This window comes from Oryzias latipes, chromosome 20 (assembly GCF_002234675.1).
Source record: "Oryzias latipes chromosome 20, ASM223467v1".
NCBI classification, from domain to species: domain Eukaryota; kingdom Metazoa; phylum Chordata; class Actinopteri; order Beloniformes; family Adrianichthyidae; genus Oryzias; species Oryzias latipes.
Genome location: NC_019878.2, coordinates 195,665 through 214,459, shown reverse-complemented (window position 1 = coordinate 214,459; position 18,795 = coordinate 195,665). Strand labels below are relative to the sequence as shown.

The 18,795-nt window shown below is 44.5% G+C and overlaps 1 protein-coding gene across 4 annotated transcripts in view; it reads right to left on the bottom strand.

Moving 5' to 3' along the window:
• Positions 1–18,795, bottom strand: part of ptbp2 (polypyrimidine tract binding protein 2) — a 35,270-nt gene that overhangs the window by 5,302 nt on the left and 11,173 nt on the right. For 2 of the 4 annotated variants that reach the window (XM_011473568.3, XM_020702067.2), the window contains exons 4-13: positions 18,374–18,546; positions 16,272–16,412; positions 10,902–11,048; positions 10,715–10,825; positions 10,440–10,650; positions 9,548–9,663; positions 7,674–7,707; positions 7,098–7,190; positions 6,508–6,724; positions 5,013–5,090 (exon numbers count right to left, since the gene is read on the bottom strand). In XM_011473568.3, the coding sequence (XP_011471870.1) occupies positions 5,013–5,090; positions 6,508–6,724; positions 7,098–7,190; positions 7,674–7,707; positions 9,548–9,663; positions 10,440–10,650; positions 10,715–10,825; positions 10,902–11,048; positions 16,272–16,412; positions 18,374–18,546 (1,321 nt within the window). The remainder of the gene's footprint in view (positions 1–5,012; positions 5,091–6,507; positions 6,725–7,097; positions 7,191–7,673; positions 7,708–9,547; positions 9,664–10,439; positions 10,651–10,714; positions 10,826–10,901; positions 11,049–16,271; positions 16,413–18,373; positions 18,547–18,795) is intronic. The other 2 variants (XM_020702072.1, XM_020702071.1) reach the window with 1 other exon arrangement.

Below are 18,795 nucleotides of genomic sequence, written 5' to 3'. Positions count from 1 at the left end.
AGTCATCTCAAAAGACCAACTTACTAAATAATATTAAAGATCTTGACAGTAAACACTCATCTAACCCAAATCCCAATCTCTACGCTGAACGAGTGAGACTTCAGACCAATCTTAATTTGATCACAACCACAGTGGTTATGACTCAGCTGGTGAAGACCAGACAGAATTTTTTTGAATCTGGTGATAAAGCAGGGAAACTTTTGGCCCATCAAGCTCGGGCTGCAGCAACCTCCAAATTAATTTCGAATATCAAGCGTGAATTGGGTGAAATCATTTCCGATTCCAGGGAAATAAATGAAGCATTTGCAAACTTCTACTCTGAGCTATACACCTCCAACTCACCACCTAGCGCTCAAGAGATGTTTCAAAAGGCAGAATTTCCAAAGATAGATGAAGAGGTTTCAAAAAGCTTGGGTGAACCGATCACAATAGCTGAAATTCAACTAGCCATCAAATATTTAAATACAGGTAAATCACCCGGTCCAGATGGCTTCTCTGGTGAGTATTACAAAGCCAACTCAGATCTTCTGGCACCAGTCGTAAAAGAGATGTACTATGAGGCCTTTTTGAAATCATCTCTTACAAATACTCTGTCTGAAGCAACCATATCCTTGATTCTATAAAAAGATAAAGATCCTCTCCTGTGCAGTAGCTACAGGCCCATCTCGCAGCTTAATGTAGACTTTAAAATCCTTTCTAGACCAGACAGGCTTCATGACTGGGAGCCACTCTTACCATAACACCAGACGGCTCTTGAACATTATCCATTCACCTTGCCTCTCAGCACCAGAAGTCATAGTGTCACTCCATGCAGAGAAGGCTTTTGATCGCGTTGAGTGGACTTTTCTACATGAAGCAATGCACAGGTTTGGCCTGGGCAATGACTTTATTGAGTGGGTTAAGCTGCTTTACTCGTCTTCAATGGCATCAGTTCGGACAAAAAACACCCCATCACCTCCCTCTCCTCTCAGGAGGGGTACAAGACAGGCATGCCCTCTTTCGCCTGCACTATTTGCAATCGCGATAGAGACGTTTGCTATCTGGTTGTGTGCAGAAGAAAGATTTAAAGGTATTGTTAGGTCTGGTATCATCCACAAGGTGTCGCTCTATGCAGACGATGTTCTCCTTTATATTTCTGACCCACTGAACTCTCTACCCATAATATTGGACATTTTTGATCAATTCGGATCACTTTCCGGTTCTGAGGTTAATTACCAGAAAAGTGAACAATTTTAAACGAGTGGAAACTGCCTTTAAATATTTAGGTATATTTATATCTTCCTCCACTTCTGAAAGGAAAAAATGCAACTTTGAATCCCTCCTGGAGAGCATTGGGGAAGACTTTGATCATTGATCAGTTTAAAATTGCTGCTCTTTGGTCTGGCTTTAAGATCTCTCCACTCTCCCGATTTTTAAAAATAACCAGCGTCCTGAAACAACTAAGAATTTAAATGAGTCACAGCCTTTGGGCTGCAGAAATTTTCCAAAAACCACAAAGATGCTGCACTTCTGAGGGTTTGATACTAATCCTGAGAAATATTTACCCCTCATTTTTCAAATATCTCTAATATTTCACTTGTTTTGAATTTGTAACTAATTCTTGATTTTTTGTCATATTATTCATTAGTTGTTTAAACTCCCTGTTTTTTTCTTTTCTTTAGCTGTTTATGTTTCAAAATTCTATAAACTAAATTTATCAGTATTTAAATATTAAATATTAAAAGTTAAAAAATGTCTGCCTGGAAAGCTGACCCTCAAACAAAGAAATGTGAAAAACGCTTGGACTCCCCTGAGCTTACTCTCTTTGGACCAAATGTGTCAGGACACCTGATTGGTCTACGCCAGAGTTCAGGTAAGCGGCCGCATCAGCCTAACAAAGCCTTTATGAGACTGACCTACAGTGGAGGTTCTACACTGACCTACCCCGAACACGCACACAATTTGATGATATCCTTTTGTGTTCCCTATGTTTATTTGCCCATTTTACATAAATAATGCATGAATTTTATAAACTCGTATTGCAGGGGGGTCAAACTCAGACGCACTGGGGCCTAAATCCAAAACACACTTAAGGTTTTGGGCCGAACAAGATAAACATTTATTGAACACACTAAAGCTAAACTTTTAACCCTTATAAACCGTTAAAACTTAACTCTATGAACCTAAATATGAATTGAGACAGGAATATTAATCCAAAAATAAATCAAGTTAAACCTTAAATAACGTATAATATTTTGTTCTCCATAAAAATACATTCAGACAAAATTATACAAATATGAACATGGTGCAGAACAAACCAAACAAAGCCTGGAAATATTAATAATAAGAAATAACCAATCAAATAATTCTGTTTTCTTTGCTCTTTTGTCATTTTTTGGAGAGGACTTCTGCATCATTTTTAGCAATAAGTTAATTTCTGTTTGGTGTGTGACGTCCTGTGTGTGTCTTTATGAAACAGATCAGAGGGATTTGATTTTTAAAAACCTGTTATTGTGAGTTTCATTTTTAGGTCCTATAAAACATTACATACTAAATCATAGAACTCATCACTATTTCTTCCACAATGTTTGGCATTTTCCTAACAGTAAAAATTCTTCAAAAACCTTAATACTGTCATAAACAAATGATCTATTTTTTATTGTTTAAAGACACGTCATCGAAATGTCTACAATAGTTCATGAAGAATGACATTATTAGCATGAGATGAGTCATCTAAAGGCACGCCATGATCCAGGTGTTGCCCAATTGGGGGTGCGCTCCTCGGTGCCCCTCCCCTTTTCCTTAAGCCATATTTGCAGCATTATCTCAAAGACAGGAGCGTGCAGCTGCAGGGGCTCCAATTCACAGTTTCAGGCCGTTACAAACTCTGTGATATAATAGAAAACAAAAAGTGGAGCACAATCTTTTCTTTTATTTTACAAGCACTGAGCTGCTGCCCCCTTTAAATTTGCGCTCCGGGCAATTGCCCGTATAACCCGTGCCTAAAACCGCTATTGCTGACCTGTAAAACCAAGTCCAAGTCTCTTTCACACCAGAAGAGTCCTACAGACTTTGTGAAGAATGCTTTTGAGTAGGGATGGGTATCACTGATATTCTATTTGATTCACCAGAGCCGTGATCGATTTGACTCACAATTCTTTGGATCCACTCGATTCGATTCAATTTTAAATTTATACAGTTTACCCATTTAGACATATTTGTATAGAAATAATTTATTCATCTATATATGCTTTGAAAATATTCATATTAATGTGATAGTTACTGTCAGATGTATCAGTGAAATAATAAACCACTGATTGTTAACACCCTACAGCAGGGGTCCCCAAATCCAGGCCTCAAGGGCCGGATTCCTGCTGGTTTTCCAGACATCCTGTTTTATCAGCTGTTGATTACCTGGATCAGGTGTGTTTAGTCAATAAGGAGATTGAATGGCAGAATGGTTGGAAAACATGTAGGACACCGGCCCTCGAGGCCTGGATGTGGGGAACCCTGCCCTACAGTGTTACAGGTTTTCTAAAATGGAGAAGCTCCAACAAAAATGTGCCGATTTTTAAGAAACTTTCAGTTTGGCCACTAGGTGGAGCTCTATAGCATTACACTTTATTCCAGAAGATTGGAGCAAAAAATGGAGCTTCAGAACACAAATGGTTACTTTAAAAAAGGTTTTCTTAAAGACTTTGGAAAATTCCTGTCTGTGAGTCTATAAAGCTGTTTATTCAGAAATGTATGTTTAGGTTGACCAAGCGTTAGCATTAGCCGTCCTATGGGATATTCCATTATATGTTAGCATCAAGCTAGCAGACTTTCTTTAATTTATTTAACCTTTATTTACCCCGGAATTGTCCCAATGAAATTAAGAATATCTTTTTCAAGGGAGTCCTGGCTAGCCCTTAAGTGATGGGGAGTTTGTAAAAGAATGTATGCCGAAAGTAGCTGACATTGTTTGTCCTGAGCAAAAGAAAAAGTTTGAAGAATTTGAGTCTGTCAAATGATGCAATTACTAGACGAGTAGAAGACCTGGACAGCAACCTCCAACAACAACTGGGAAAACATCTGGAGGGCCTGGTTAACTGTACAAATGACACTTGGTCATTAAAGTTATTAAAAACAATTTTTTCTGTTTATCTATTTTTTTCCCACCAAAATTGGCCCCACTCTAATGTCGAGTTCCTAATTTGGTCTTTTGCTACAAAAACTTTGAGAACCCCTGCTGTAGATGTATCAGGGTATATTAGTACTGTTCAGTGAACCTTCCTTTTGTATTTTGTAGCAGTTTTACAGTTGTACACCGGGATAGTTTCAAAGCGTTATCTCGCCAAATCTCAAGACTGCTGTGTGGTCAATGAAAAATGAAATGCATAAAAGATCGATCTCTACTTTTTTGGATCGATTATTGATTTATTAAGCCTAAATCTATTCAGCCGCTGCCACTCTCAGGGGGTTCAAGGCTCCTGGTGGGAAGGACAACACAATCATGGAGGGGGGAACAGCTCCAGCCACCACCTCACAGCTTCATCACAGAGACAAGTAAATCCGCTGTCTGTTTGGACGCCATTCAATGTCTGCTGTCCACTCCTCCCATGACCACGTTCTCTGTAGAAAACACTGCTGGGGGGTTTAGACCTGGCTACTCCCTCATCAACCCAGTTCTGCCTTATCTTCTACACCTTTGTTCAAGTTTGATTTGCATTCACACTCAGCACTTTTTCAAGTGAATCAAACCAGACTGCCTGGAAAACTCCAAATACTTACTTCTGGGCAATGCTGCTCCATAAGGATGGTCCTGCTAATCCTCTTATTAGAACATAGATCTCCATGGGACATTGTATACCTCAGGTGCCTTCAGTTCTGAACTAAAGGCAGTTGTTTTAGCTCCTTCTAATACGAGGCGCTTCAGTTGTTGCACGAGAGCTCAGGTGAACTTTCATACTCGTCATGAAAGCAAACTATCCAAACCAACGCCTCTGGTGTGAATCAATGGTTATTAACAGTAATCTTGCTTCATCACTTACTGGAAAAACTTGAAGGCTTTGACGGTTCCCCCAGTGTTGGAAAACAGCAGCCGCAGGTCTTCCTCAGTCACGTCCTGCCTGTAGAAAAGAGACAGCCAGATCCAGAAAAAGCATCAGATTCAGCTGACTCAACACAATGTTGGGCTTTAAACACGACATTTCCTTTTATTTGCAATCCCTCTTGTCAAAAGACATAAAACAGATGATAGAAATATGAAATAGTCTATCCCTTTCCCATCAGGGATCGCCACAGCGAAACAACCTCTCACTCGAGGATTAGTCGCATGGCTAAATTGGCAATGTTTTACGCCGGATGCCCTTCCTGACGCAACCTTCTCAATTTATCCGGGCTTGGGACCGGCACAGCAGCAGAGAAGGGAATAGGGAGCAGCCTGGATTTGAACCCTGGTTTCAATGACGGAAGGCGCCGCAAATCAGCACAAGCTCAACCGGCTCCCAGAAATATGAAATGGTAAATAGATGAAATGCAATGAAGTGCTATTAGCAGCCACTAAAACAAAGAAAACAGCCATCAACATTGACCTTAAAACAACATCACATTTACTGATGAGCTTCTGATGTCCACAAACAGCAACAGCTTCCATGTGAGTCTGAACAACCAGCATGCAACAGGAGGAAAAGCTTTCAGTCACATCACAGTACAGTCTATAAAACACACACTCACCTGAAAACACCTGTATGTGTAGGTTTGGACATGGAGCGCTGGCGTGTGCATTTGCATGTGTGACACGCATGTGTGTGTAGTTCTGGGTGGTTATGCACAAGAATGCAGCCAATAAACCAATATTTCCCCCATTGATAACATTGAACCTTAGACAAAGGTTTCCTCTCTTTACCCTCTTTCTTCTTTCTCATGTGTTCTCTCTCTGCACATCTGCCTCACTCTCTCTCTTCTGCAGAATCCCAAACAGAACTAAGAATGTGTTGGAGCTAGGGCATAAAAACAGAACCCTGCCGATAAAAATAAAGGAGGCTCTCAGCTTGTGTTAGCTCAGCTGCTGGACACCATTTACAGGGAAAAAGGAGGGGTTGTGACCAGATGGGCCAGAGGCCACAGAACGGCCAACGGGAGGCCGGTTTACACCTGGGACTGGTCACCTTCTAGCTTTGGATGATGAAATCTTTCTTTCGTTTTAGCTCAGGGGGCACACTGGGGTATTTGGGCTCATAGTGTAGAAGTTTTCTAAAGCCCTGGACACCAGCAGAGCTGGGGAGCACAGCAGAGATGGAGGGGCTAAATCTCCTGTCATCTGCCACTCATTGATAAGGGGTTCAAATTCCAAACTAGGATGCCTTTGTCTTTGTGTATAAGACACCTAATCCTACATTGCAAGTAGTCTGTAAGCTGCTACAACTAGGAGTTTTTAGATCATAGAGATGATGGAATCCCACTGTCAGCAAACAGTGGGGAACAGGAGAGAAAAGGTTCCATTCATGTGTCAATTAGTCTATGACTGCTTAGCTGGATACCTACAGGACGTTGGACAGATGAAGAGTGGCAGATGGTGGGAAAATGTTCTGGAAGTTCTTGGAGCCAGGTTTCTTGAAGCGATGGAGTGAAGAGTTGGTGAAATCTTTGGTCAGGCCCTGGTCGTCCAGGCCGTCACGCGGTAGAGCCACTGACTGGTGCTTGGACAGAGTGACTCGGATTATCTTCCCGTACATCTTCTGTCCATTCAGGTGGCTCATTGCTTGAACCGAGAAAAGAAAAAACCAAGATGACGGAATGTGTGAACAGTCTAGAGTAGGGGTGTCAAACTCTAGGCCTTGAGGGCCGGCCTCCTGCCGGTTTTCCAGAGATCCTGCCTAAATTTGCTTCCGATTACCTGCATCAGGTGGGTTTAGCCGATAAAAAGCTAAAATAGCAAGTTACTTGGAAAACATGTATGACAGCAGGCCTTGAGGCCTGGAGGTTGACAACTGTGGTCTAGAGCAGCAGCAAACACCTCAGTGACATTCTAGGGACGAAGAAGCAATGAGGATAAAGCAGGGTCAGGGTTTGCCCCTCAGATGACAAATGAAATACAACAAAATCTTTAATGTCGGAGGAGCTGAAGAACTCACCAAGCTGGGCCTGGCTGGGATCGCACATCTGAATCAGAGCACTGTCCTTCTTGTTGTAGAGGATTTTCACCCTCTGGACATCCCCGTACACTCCTGCAGGGGAACCGCGGCCCAGGAGGGGAGGTGGACACAAAGCAGACCGTCAGCACAAACCAATGCAGACCAAACAGGAAAATATTGACTCAAACCAAGAAAAGAGAAAACATACAAGAGACTAACAAGCTATGAGAGTGAGAAGAGTAGAAAAAGAAGAGAGTGTCCCCCATTCCACCCACCCCGTCTACATAAAGAAATATAACGCTGTGTCAGGCGGCTAAACATAGAAACAACATGCAAACTCCAGCTCAACTGTACGTTAAGACTCCACTGTCACTTTTAGAGCATAGGGATGAACATTAAGCACTAAACAAGAAGCTCAATGGTTACAAACGATTAAGAGAAGTTAAAGTCTGTTAATCCATACAAATATGCCTGAGTCAATATTTCTAATCAAACATAGGCCTCAAAGATCGAAGCCAAACAGAGTGAAAGGAGAGAAAGAGGGAGAGAGGAGAGAGAGAGCCAATGATAACATACCGAAGAGGGTAAACAGACTTTGGGGCGTAACCATCTTTAGGGGGAGAGAAGAGCAACAAGCAGCGTGAGACAGGTAGAGAGGTAGAAGAGGCGGAGGTAGAGATGGACAGATCGATCCAGAGCGGAGGTAGGTAGGAGGGATGGTGGTTTGTGTTTTCCCCCCGCAAAGGTCATGGAGGAGGGGGAGGACACATTGGCCGTCATGGCAGGAAGGGGGAGGTCGGTTAATATGGGAGCCAGAAAGGATGACGATGTGAAATTATTTTCAAAAATGAGGGAGGAGAGGAGAAAAGAAAGAGGAAGGTAGAGAGGGGGTGGGGGGCAGATTGAAAGAGAGGCAGACGCGCATTTGGAAATGGAAAAAAAAAATCAAAGCAGGGGGAAAAGGGGGACAAAAATAAAATATATGTCAGTACATTGGAATAATGCAGCTAGTTTGGTCAAAGATTATGGCTTTAGTCCAAACACTGCAAAAGAGCCAAAAGATCGCATCCTGGACAGGTATGGGAGGGGGGCAAGGGACAAAATCATGACCAAATCAACAGCATCAAATCAGAACCGTGGGGTAAAAGAACATGCAGCAGGTCAGCAGAGGGGAGGTCATGCAGTCCAGGTGAGTCTGCAGCACATGCAGGACCGCATGCAAACCCAACCCTCACACAAGCTTCAGGACACTATGGCTCTGACACTGTCCCATCCCCAGCAACACACAGTCAAAGACGAGCAGACAGAGGCACAAATGAGGCGTCACACAATCCAAAAACTGCAGAGGAAACAGACGGAGAGTAGTCGTTTGTTTCATGCGTCAGGACACAACAACAGACAGGTGAGGAGCTCACAGAGAAAAACAGGAGACACAGTTAGCCAGGTAAATTGAGTTTGCCGAGAGGAGAAAGGCCAAACATCGGGACAGGAAGGGAAGCTTCTCACACTGAACACAAAGACAGCAGACGGGGAAACAGACAGACGCAGTCAGTCAGACACAAACAGATGACTAACAACACCGGAAAACGGAAGGTTTGAGTTCCAGTCTGCTGCACGCCACTACAGTTTAGGCTCCGCCTCCACAAGACCTTTACATTTGTATTAGGGTTAAACTGACCATGACTAAAATGTCTGCATGTATGGTTCCTGATGAAAAAAGACATTTAAGTTTTATTTGTTGTATCTTGTAAGCTAAAGAGCCACTTCCATGAAAATGGTGTCTATAGTGTTTTAACATGTTCTTGTGGCATTTTTCTCATGATTGAGGACATGTTTTGAGGAAATTAAGATCCAAATTGCATTTCTAAATATTTTTTATTCAAATCCTTGTGAAACAGGAGCAGCTGAAAAAAAGCAGATTGAAATAGAATGTATTTGTGATGTAGAAAACATGATGGGCGGGCAACAAGCCCCCCGCCCTGAGCTCTCAGCAACACAGAAGGGTAAAGGGGGGGGTCCCGGTCCCGCCCACAACTAAGAGGTGATTTTCATTTGAATCAACCTATAAATAAATCATTTTTAATGCAATCTACTTGCACTTCCTTCACGATTGCCTGGTTGATTGCGATCAACCCATTGCCCCCCCCCCCCCGATCTAGCGGTTGTGGCAAAGCAGCAGTAAAGTGGGTGATCTGAGAACCAAATAAGAACCACAATATGGGAAAAATGTCTCCGGTAAGAAACGACGTTTGAACTGAACAGCAGAGACTGTAAAGTGCTGCTAAAGAATTCAACAAACTCATCTAAAAGCAGAAAAACAGACTCTAAACATAAAGAAAATGTCAGACGGATGTTATAAGAGGGGGACATGAAAGGGAGCAACAGAAACGAATGGGTGGATGTGGCACCTGGGGGGGGGTCTATCATGATGCTGCCTTCAAGTGACTCACCTCCTCGTTGAGGTTGCTGGCGAGCAGGACCCCCCCAGATCCTGCTTGTCCGGGGAGGGCCACCCTACCCGCTGCAGCGGCTGCTGCTGCTGCTGCACTCAGGGGGTTCAAGGCTCCTGGTGGGAGGGACAACACAATCATGGAGGGGGGAACAGCTCCAGCCACCACCTCACAGCTTCATCACACACCATTCTGTGTCTCCTGTCCACTCCTCCCATGACCACGTTCTCTGTAGAAAGGACTGCTGGGGGGTTTAGAGCTCGCTGGCTACCATTTTTACAGCTGTAACATAATATCTCTTCAGCTCTCAGAGCCTTTGTGACGTTTTGAGTTACAGAGACGTAGACATTTGTAAACATACAGAAAGACATAAAGATGTCTGCATGGACTGAAACTATTCCAGCTTTGTGAACACTGCAAACAGAAAATCAATAAAAATCAATAAAAATAAACGTCTCTTTCCTACAGAGTTTTTTTAATCCTCGTCCCATCTTATTCTCTGACCCCTCCCTCGGTCCCTCTCCAGACATTGGTCCTGATCTGCAAACATTTTAAATTAGCTGTCCGTCAGATCCTCCTTATTCCTGATCCAAACTATTGTTGTCACTCCACCCAAAATGCTAACCTTTGTGCCTGTGCAGCTACATCGTCAGAGGACCACGTTAGACATTTAACAGTCACTACAAAACTTTGATGTGCTTTTAACTTCATGCCCTGTGGCTTCAAGAAGCAGGACTGTATTAAATGTCCCCCCCCCCCCCCCTTACAAGCAGAAAACCACGTCAGCAGTGCAGCGCTGAGGCTGAATAGCTTCACTGTTACTGAGTGGACAATGCAGCTGTCAGGAATCACAACTATGGACAAGAAGAGTGCTACCAGGAGATGAAAGTACCTGGGATCTTACAGAGGAGGGGGGTGGAGTCTTTGCTGAGGGCAGCAGCCACACTGGGGTCCAGAGTGGGCCGACTGTCACCTGCTGGCAGCTCCGGTCTGCTGTAGTCACGACTCTTATCATTGTTGTATTTAACATTCAGGTTGACCAGCTTAGAGAAGTCAATGCGCAGTGTGCAGCATGAGTTGTAGATGTTCTGACCATCCAGTGCCTGAAAAAAGAAAAACGATGACGGAGAAGCAACTCCAAAATGAATCCAGCAAGCTGGGTCTCACTAGTTTGGCGTGCTGTGCCTGGACGGGATCACTGTACTGCAGAAGAGCCTGGAACTGGTTGTTCTTGGTGAAGGTGATAATCTTCATGACGGTGCCAAACTTTGAAAATATCTGCCAAAACAAAGAAAGGACCAGTATTACTAGCTGAGCATGTGTCAGTGCCATTGAAAGCAGGCTTTTTGCCCACCTGCTGCAGCACATCCAGGGTTACGGGGTAGAACATGTTGTCAATGATGATCCGCAGCACAGGGCTGGACGCTGCAGCTAGAACGTCCTGCACCTCCGAGCCCGGGGGTTGGACGGCTGAGACCGCCTGCAGCACTGCCTGAGTCCGCTGTGGTCAAACAGCACATGATTCTGAACATCTCTGGACCAAACAGCCTCTATCTGATGGGGAAAGGGACCATGACTGCTTAGGGAATGGAGAAGGGAAGGCTTTCTGAGGAAACACCCATGTTCCAGGTGCACACAGTGCATCTGCAAAGTGTACCAAGCACTTCATTTCTATTATGTTACAGCTTTTTCCATTTAGATCTGTACCAAACATCCCATAGGGACATGTGGGGCAGCGGAAGGGCGGTTGACCTCTGATCGGAATATTGGAGGTTCGATTCCCCCCTTGCTGCCCATGGATGGAAGTGTTCTTGAGCAAGACACTGAACCCCACCTTGGTGGAAGGTTGGCACCAGTGGAGATAGATAGATAGATGATGATAGATGTAAGATCTTCGTTACCATGGCGCCACGTGTGTGGCAGCTTATCTGGGCAGCTCTACCTTTTTGTGTTCCTTACTTTGCGTTTTTTAATATTTTCTTCCAACTTATTTGTGTTTTTTGTATTTTTCAAAGTTCTGCGACAAAGGACAGGAACATCATTACTTTTGCTTTTTGTTTTTTTCTCAACTTTTTGAACCGGCCTCGGGGGATCCGTTAGGATGCAGCTCCATTGTTTACACTCGAGATCAGCTGTTAGCTCTTGGCCGAGCTGAGATTCTCCTCGCTGGAAAGCCAGATGTTCCAGCTGAAATACGGAGGAAACGACGAGGCTGCAGAGCTGGAGTTAAACGTCGGGAGAGAAGACGGAGGTACAAGCCATGTTTACCATCCGTTACTATGGAAACGTCGGCGCGCTCTCTAACAAGCTGGACGAGCTAACAGTGCTCATGCGTCTGCAGCGGGTGTACCGTGAGAGCAGCCTGCTGTGTTTCACCGAGACGTGGCTCCACCAGGACATGACAAACTCCGTGGTCTCAGTTACTGGATTCACGCTGGTGCGGGCAGACCGGAGCGCGGCGCAGAGCGGAAAGAAGAAAGGCGGTGGTCTGGCGGTGTTCGTGAATGACAGGTGGTGTAACCCGAACCACATCACTGTGAAAGAACAGCACTGCAGCAAGGACATTGAACTGGTGGCAGTCAGCGTTCGGCCGTACTACCTTCCACGGGAGTTCTCCCATGTGCTGGTGATCACTGTGTACGTCCCTCCGTCGGCTGACGCTGCTGTCGCTTGTGAGCGCGTGCACAGCACCGTGTCCCAGCTGCAGACACAACACCCGCAGGCCCTGATCCTGATTTCTGGGGACTTTAACCATGCATGCACCCCCCTCTCCGCCACCCTGTCTAACTTCACCCAGTATGTGAACTGTCATACGAGGGACAGAAAAACTCTGGACCTTTTCTATGCTAACATCAAGAATGCATATGCTTCTGCCCCCCTCCCCCCTTTAGGACGCTCTGATCACAGCCTGGTCCATCTCTCCTCTGCGTACACTCCAGTGGTGAAACAGCAGAAACAACAGGTTAAAACGGTGAAGATCTGGACTGAGGAGGTAACAGAGCGACTAAGGGACTGTTTTAGCACCACAGACTGGGACGTTCTCTGCAGTCCACACGGGGGGGGGGGCATTGACAGTCTTACTGACTGCATCACGGACTATGTCAATGTTTGTGTGGAAAACACAGTGCAAACAAAATCAGTGCAGTGTTTTTCCAACAACAAGCCCTGGGTCACTCCTGAGCTGAAGACCCTCATAAATGAGAAGAAGAGGGCTTTTCTCTCTGGGGACAAGGAGGAGCTACGCAGAGTACAGAGGGACCTGAAATACAACATCAGGAAGTGCAAAGACGCTACAGGAAGAAGCTGGAGCAGCGCCTGGAACAGAACAACATCCGTGATGTGTGGAGGGGTCTGAAACACATCTCAGGACATGCTGAGGCTGGAAATGGTCGCCAGGTCACAGGTGACCAAGCCTGGATAAATGGAGTGAACCTGTTCTTTAACAGATTTGATTCTGCCCAGCCCCCAGTCTCCACCCACACGGCCCCCTCTTCACACCTTTCCAGCTCAGGCGTCTCCTCCCAGCTGCAGCTGTTACCACCTCAGCACCAAGCAGTCCACTCTCCCCTTCTTCCAACAGAAGCAAAGGGACCCCCCCAACGACTCACAGCACCAGACCAGCCACCGCCCACCCATCCTCCAACCCCCCTCTGCCTCACCCTGAATCAGGTTAGGATGGAGTTAAGGAGAACAAAGGCCAGGAAGGCAACAGGCCCTGACAGCATCACCTCCAGGCTCCTCAGGGAGTGTGCAGACCAGCTCTGTGTGGTGATGCTGTTCATATTTAATATGAGCCTCAGACTGGAGAAGGTACCAGTCCTCTGGAGGACTTCCTGCCTGGTTCCGGTTCCAAAGGTACCTCGTCCTACGGAACCGAACCACTTCAGACCTGTCGCCTTGACTTCCCACCTGATGAAGGCTATGGAGAGGATCATCCTCAGCCATCTCCGCACTCAGGTGAGCTCAGCACTGGACCCGCTGCAGTTTGCATATCGACCAGGCATCGGGGTGGATGACGCCATCATCTACCTGCAGCATCGGGCCCTGTCTCACCTGGAGGCCCCTGGGAGCACTGTGAGAGTCATGTTTTTTGATTTCTCCAGTGCTTTCAACACAATCCAGCCATCACTGCTGAGGAGGAAGCTGGAGGTTGCAGGTGTGGACCAACATCTGGTTGCTTGGACCATCAACTACCTCACAGACAGGCCACAGTTTGTCAGGCTGCGTGTCTGATGTGGTGGTCTGCAGCACGGGGGCACCTCAAGGGACTGTGCTCTCCCCATTCCTGTTCACCCTGTACACATCAGACTTCACCTACGAATCCCACCACTGTCATCTGCAGAAGTTCTCAGATGACAGTGCCATTGTGGGCTGTGTATCAGGGGGGGATGAGCAGGAGTACAGGGGAGTCATCTCTGACTTTGTTGGCTGGTGTGAAGTTAACCACCTGCTGCTAAACACCAGCAAGACAAAGGAGCTGATCCTGGACTTCAGGAGGTCCTCACCATCACAGTCACCGGTGAACATCCAGGGTTCAGACATTGAGGTCGTGGACACATTTAAATATCTGGGTGTTCACCTGAACAACAGACTGGACTGGTCCAACAACACGGATGCTCTGTACAGGAGGGGCCAGAGTCGCCTTCACCTGCTGAGGAGACTGAGGTCCTTTGGCGTGTGCAGACAGCTGCTGAGGACCTTTTACGACACTGTGGTGGCCTCAGTGGTCCTTTATGGAGTTGTGTGCTGGGCGGGGGGCAGTGCAGGCAGAGACTTGAAGAGGCTTAACAAACTGGTTAGGAGGGCCGGCTCTGTCCTGGGCTGCACACTTGAGTCCATGGAGGAGGTGGCGGACAGGAGGATGTTAGCTAAGCTGACATCCATCATGGATAACCCCTCCCACCCCCTACACAAAACTGTAGAGGCGCTGACCAGCTCCTTCAGCACCAGACTGTTGCACCCTCAGTGTAAGAAGGAGCGCTACCGCAGGTCATTCCTCCCCACAGCCATCAGACTGTACAACACCGTGTCAAAGTGACACTCCACGGTCCCAGGGGTGTTTTTCTGTTTAGTCATTGATTCATTTACTTTTGTTGTAGTTGTTGTTTTTCAATTTTAAATTGTTTTTTGTTCCTGAACAGTTGTTTGTTTTTGTTCTTGGTGTGAACTTCATTAGTTATTTCTGTATTTTGAAAAAATTTGTAATGTTTTTTTACAGTTTACATGTTTTGCAGACCGCATGTTTTTTACACTTTTGCAGCTGTATTGTTTAATATGTATTTCTTTATTTAATAAGAATCTCATTTTTGATAATAATTTTTCATAACAATTTTAGTAATATTTTTAATTATCTAATATAAATGTAATTTGTGATGTCCTTTATTGATGTTATATTATATAGATTATTTCTGAATGTCGTGTTGCTGCCACAGATAAATGAAATTTCCCCATTGTGGGAGTAATAAAGTCATCTATCTATCTATCTATCTATCTATCTATCTATCTATCTATCTATCTATCTATCTATCTATCTATCTATCTATCTATCTATCTATCTATCTATCTATCTATCTATCTATCTATCTATCTATCTATCTATCTATCTATCTATCTATCTATCTATCTATCTATCTATCTATCTATCTATCTATCTATCTATCTATCTATCTAACCCCACCTTGGTGGAAGGTTGGCACCAGTGGGTGAATGGGTGAACGGGACTGTGACTGTAAAGCGCTTTGGGCCTTCATGGGAGATAGAAAGCACTATACAAGTCAACGCCATTTACCATTTTAAACGTGGAAAAATATTTGAAGATGTCTGCAAATGTGCTGAAAAACCTCAGAAATGACACATATAGTCAGCTTTTGAGTAAAAAGGCTGTAGAAATGTGGCTGCAACTACATCCATGAGTCTTCCTGAGTAGGAATCCACAAGCCTTGCTCTCATCTTTGACCAGTCCTTTTTCCAAGCTCCAATAGATTGGGACGTGAACGCCAATGCACAGCTATTTTTAGATCTAACCAGAGATATTCAGACAAATTCACGTCTGAGCTCCGACTGGACCGCTCAAAGACACTTGCGGGGGGGTCCAGGCCTCTGAAACCCAGGCAGTAAGCTTTGGGTCATTTTCTCCGTGGAAGATGATCTATGGCTCCAGTCCAGCATAGTGGGGATGATGTGGAGCTGTTTGCACAAAGGACATTGCTGGATGTATCCTTAATAATCCTCACAGTTCCGGTAGGTAAAAATGATGCAGTCACCACAAAAACGGGACAGATTTCTCTTTCATAATTGTCCTTTTGGTCCCTTCTGGCACCTTAAAGAGTGGCTGCCATGCATCTTGAGCTGTGGAGGGTTTTTCCTCAGGCTGCTCAACTATCCTGGCCTGATTGGAGGTGGCTTGCTGCAGAGATGGTTTTCCTTCTGGAAGGCCTTCTTCTCTCGACAGAGGAATGCTGGAGCTTTGGGCCATCGGGTTCTAACTAAGCCCTGACAGCAGCTTTGGTTCAAAACCCTCAAACTACAGATGATGTGCTCAGTGAGGCCTTAAAGGAACCTCATGTATTGAGGGTAAAGAGGAAGAACTCACTGAACATTTGCTTAAGGGGAGTGCTTACAAACCCACCAGGCATGCATGCAAAGAAGTAGAGAGTTTTTATTGATTGCATATAAAACCAGTTCAGCTGCCCTTCAGCTTGATATGATTCTGATTTCTACTGACCTGACTGGCAGCATCAGTTTTGAGCTCTTTGTGGTTGGAGAACTGAACGTAGACGGGGGAGTTCCGGACGTGTGGAGGAACCGTGTTGTAATAGTTCACCATTGTGATGGCTGCCTCCTCTGTTCCCATCTCCAGGAAGGCCTGCAAGGAATAAAGCCAGAGCTCACTGACAACGTCACTCCTCACCACAACACTACAGATCAAGACAAAGATGGTTGTTTCTGTTTGTCAGGGTGTCTCAGCTGCTTCGGGCTATGGCCCCTTCATCCTCTGCTCTGCCTCAACAGAATGCAGGAACGTTTGTGCACCACCCTCATCAGTCCCTATTGCATGCTTCTTCAGCAATTTACAAGCCCAAGAGAATCCGTTTGGTTGGAGAAAACATCCGTCAACTGTGGCTTTTCTACCAAAAATCTCTGCTTCTTAACCCATTTAGTGCCTGCTCAACCAAACGGTAAAGCATCCTAGGAAGCTTTATTAAAAAGATTGTGTTTCACTCCATCGAGGTAATAGGCAGCAGGAAAAACCTTTTTCTTTTTTCTTTACTTGTCTTAGTTGGGTGAATGTTAAAGTCGCACTCCAATCATCATTTGATCTATTTTGTAAGTGTTCCCTGTTGTCTTTTAATTCAATTCAATTCAATTTATTTATTTGTGTAGCCCAAAATCACAACAGTCATCTCAATGGGTAATTGTAAAGTGAACATAAAATCATGAATACATACAATTCAATAGGAAAATACTAAACTGACTAAACTAAACGGGGCATCCCTGACCTTAGACCCTCCTTCTCAGTAAGGAAAGCATTTATAATTAAATAAGGACGTTTTTAACACAAAATATAATAAAAAACTAAACATTGTAATTTCCCAGGACACAGTTTCTGCGGCAGAAGTTCATTTGACTTTTACCTCAGAGTGTTAGAATGGAAGTAAGGCTCCACTTATTCCCCATCATCCCTTTGTCAACATTCTCTGCTCCTAGCTTACAGCTCCTCACACCCCAAACTCAACATTAGCGGTGCAACAAAATGGTGAGCAATCTCAGATCTATCCACCCGCCCAGTTCTGATCCAGATTCCAGCTCAGACCAGGAAAACAAAGACGTTCACGGATCTGTTGGTCTGACTGAGGATGATCAGAAAGAGACGAGACGGATCAGAGCAGGACGACTGTCGACTGTAGTTTGAACGTCACCTTTTTTCATATGTTCCTGATTCACCTCAGTTAGGATACAAGAAAAACTTAGAAATGCAGATTTAATGTTAATGTTCTTTATGTATGTCCAACGTTATAAGAAAAATGCTACAAGAACATGTTAAAAACACCAAAAACACAGTTTCATTGAAGTGAGTCTTTAACTGAGACTATTGACAATTTAACACTCCCATTTTTCATAAATGATTTTTACTTTGTTTTATTTACTTGATAAAACTTCAGGGAGATATTTCTCAATGTACATTGTTTTGACCTTATACGACAGTATAGTGCCAAAGAAATCCCTGCACTTTTTTGACAAGGATAAGTCATTTATTTTAGGTTTTGCCAGAGAACTCTATTTAAAAAAACTCATCAAAGATGCTGCTAAACCTATTACTAGCTGCACTGCTAGGAGCTATTTATTAAATTGTTTTTTTAAATAAGTGAACTGTTGGTGTTTGTATTATTCTAAATTTTGATGTTAATATTTTCACTTCAACTGCAGATGATTAGCTCCAAATATCAGTTATTGGCCCTACTTGACTACTAATAATCAGAATCGTTTCAGCCTTGAGAAGAACATGTTGGTTGATCTCTAAACTGGAGCCAATGTTTCCTATCCGTTAAGAAGTCGTGCATAAACACAGCCAATCTGTGTGAACAGACAGAAGCAGCCGTCAGTCAGTCAGTCAGGTTCAGTGACACCAACATGGAACAAAGCAGCTCTATCCGACAGGAATCTAACAGACAAATGTCATGTTATCTTCTACAGACACAGTAGGCTTTTGTGATGAGCTGCTGGCAAGTTTCTGATGCACCTCTAGATAGTGAGACTAAGTGTTTTCCACATCCTGCTGAAGCCTGAGACTAGTGTCAGACGGAGCTGTCAGAGACGTCCACTCACCTGGTTCTTCCCCCTCAATGTCAGGATGTTTGTGACTTTGCCAAAAGGTAGACCCAGAGCTATGACTTCTGCGTCCATTGCCTCAGTGGGCAGCCTCCTGATGTGAATCACACGAGACGGCAGAGCCTCCTCCACCCTGAGCTTTTTGCTATCGCTGCCGGTGGACGCTCCATCTACAACGACGGCACAGGCGGGTCACAGAACTCCCAGGGTTCGGGTTTAATCATACTGTGAAATAAGAAACTTCTCACTCCAAAACCTCCAGGACTCCATCAGTACACAGCTTTACTCTATACAGCATATCATGTAGCATGAGCCACACTATTGATCACCTTATAATATATAAAGCACAACACACAGAGCAGTGGTTCAAACGTCTAATATTTGTTACAACTAGGCCTGCACAATAAATAGCAAAGTTA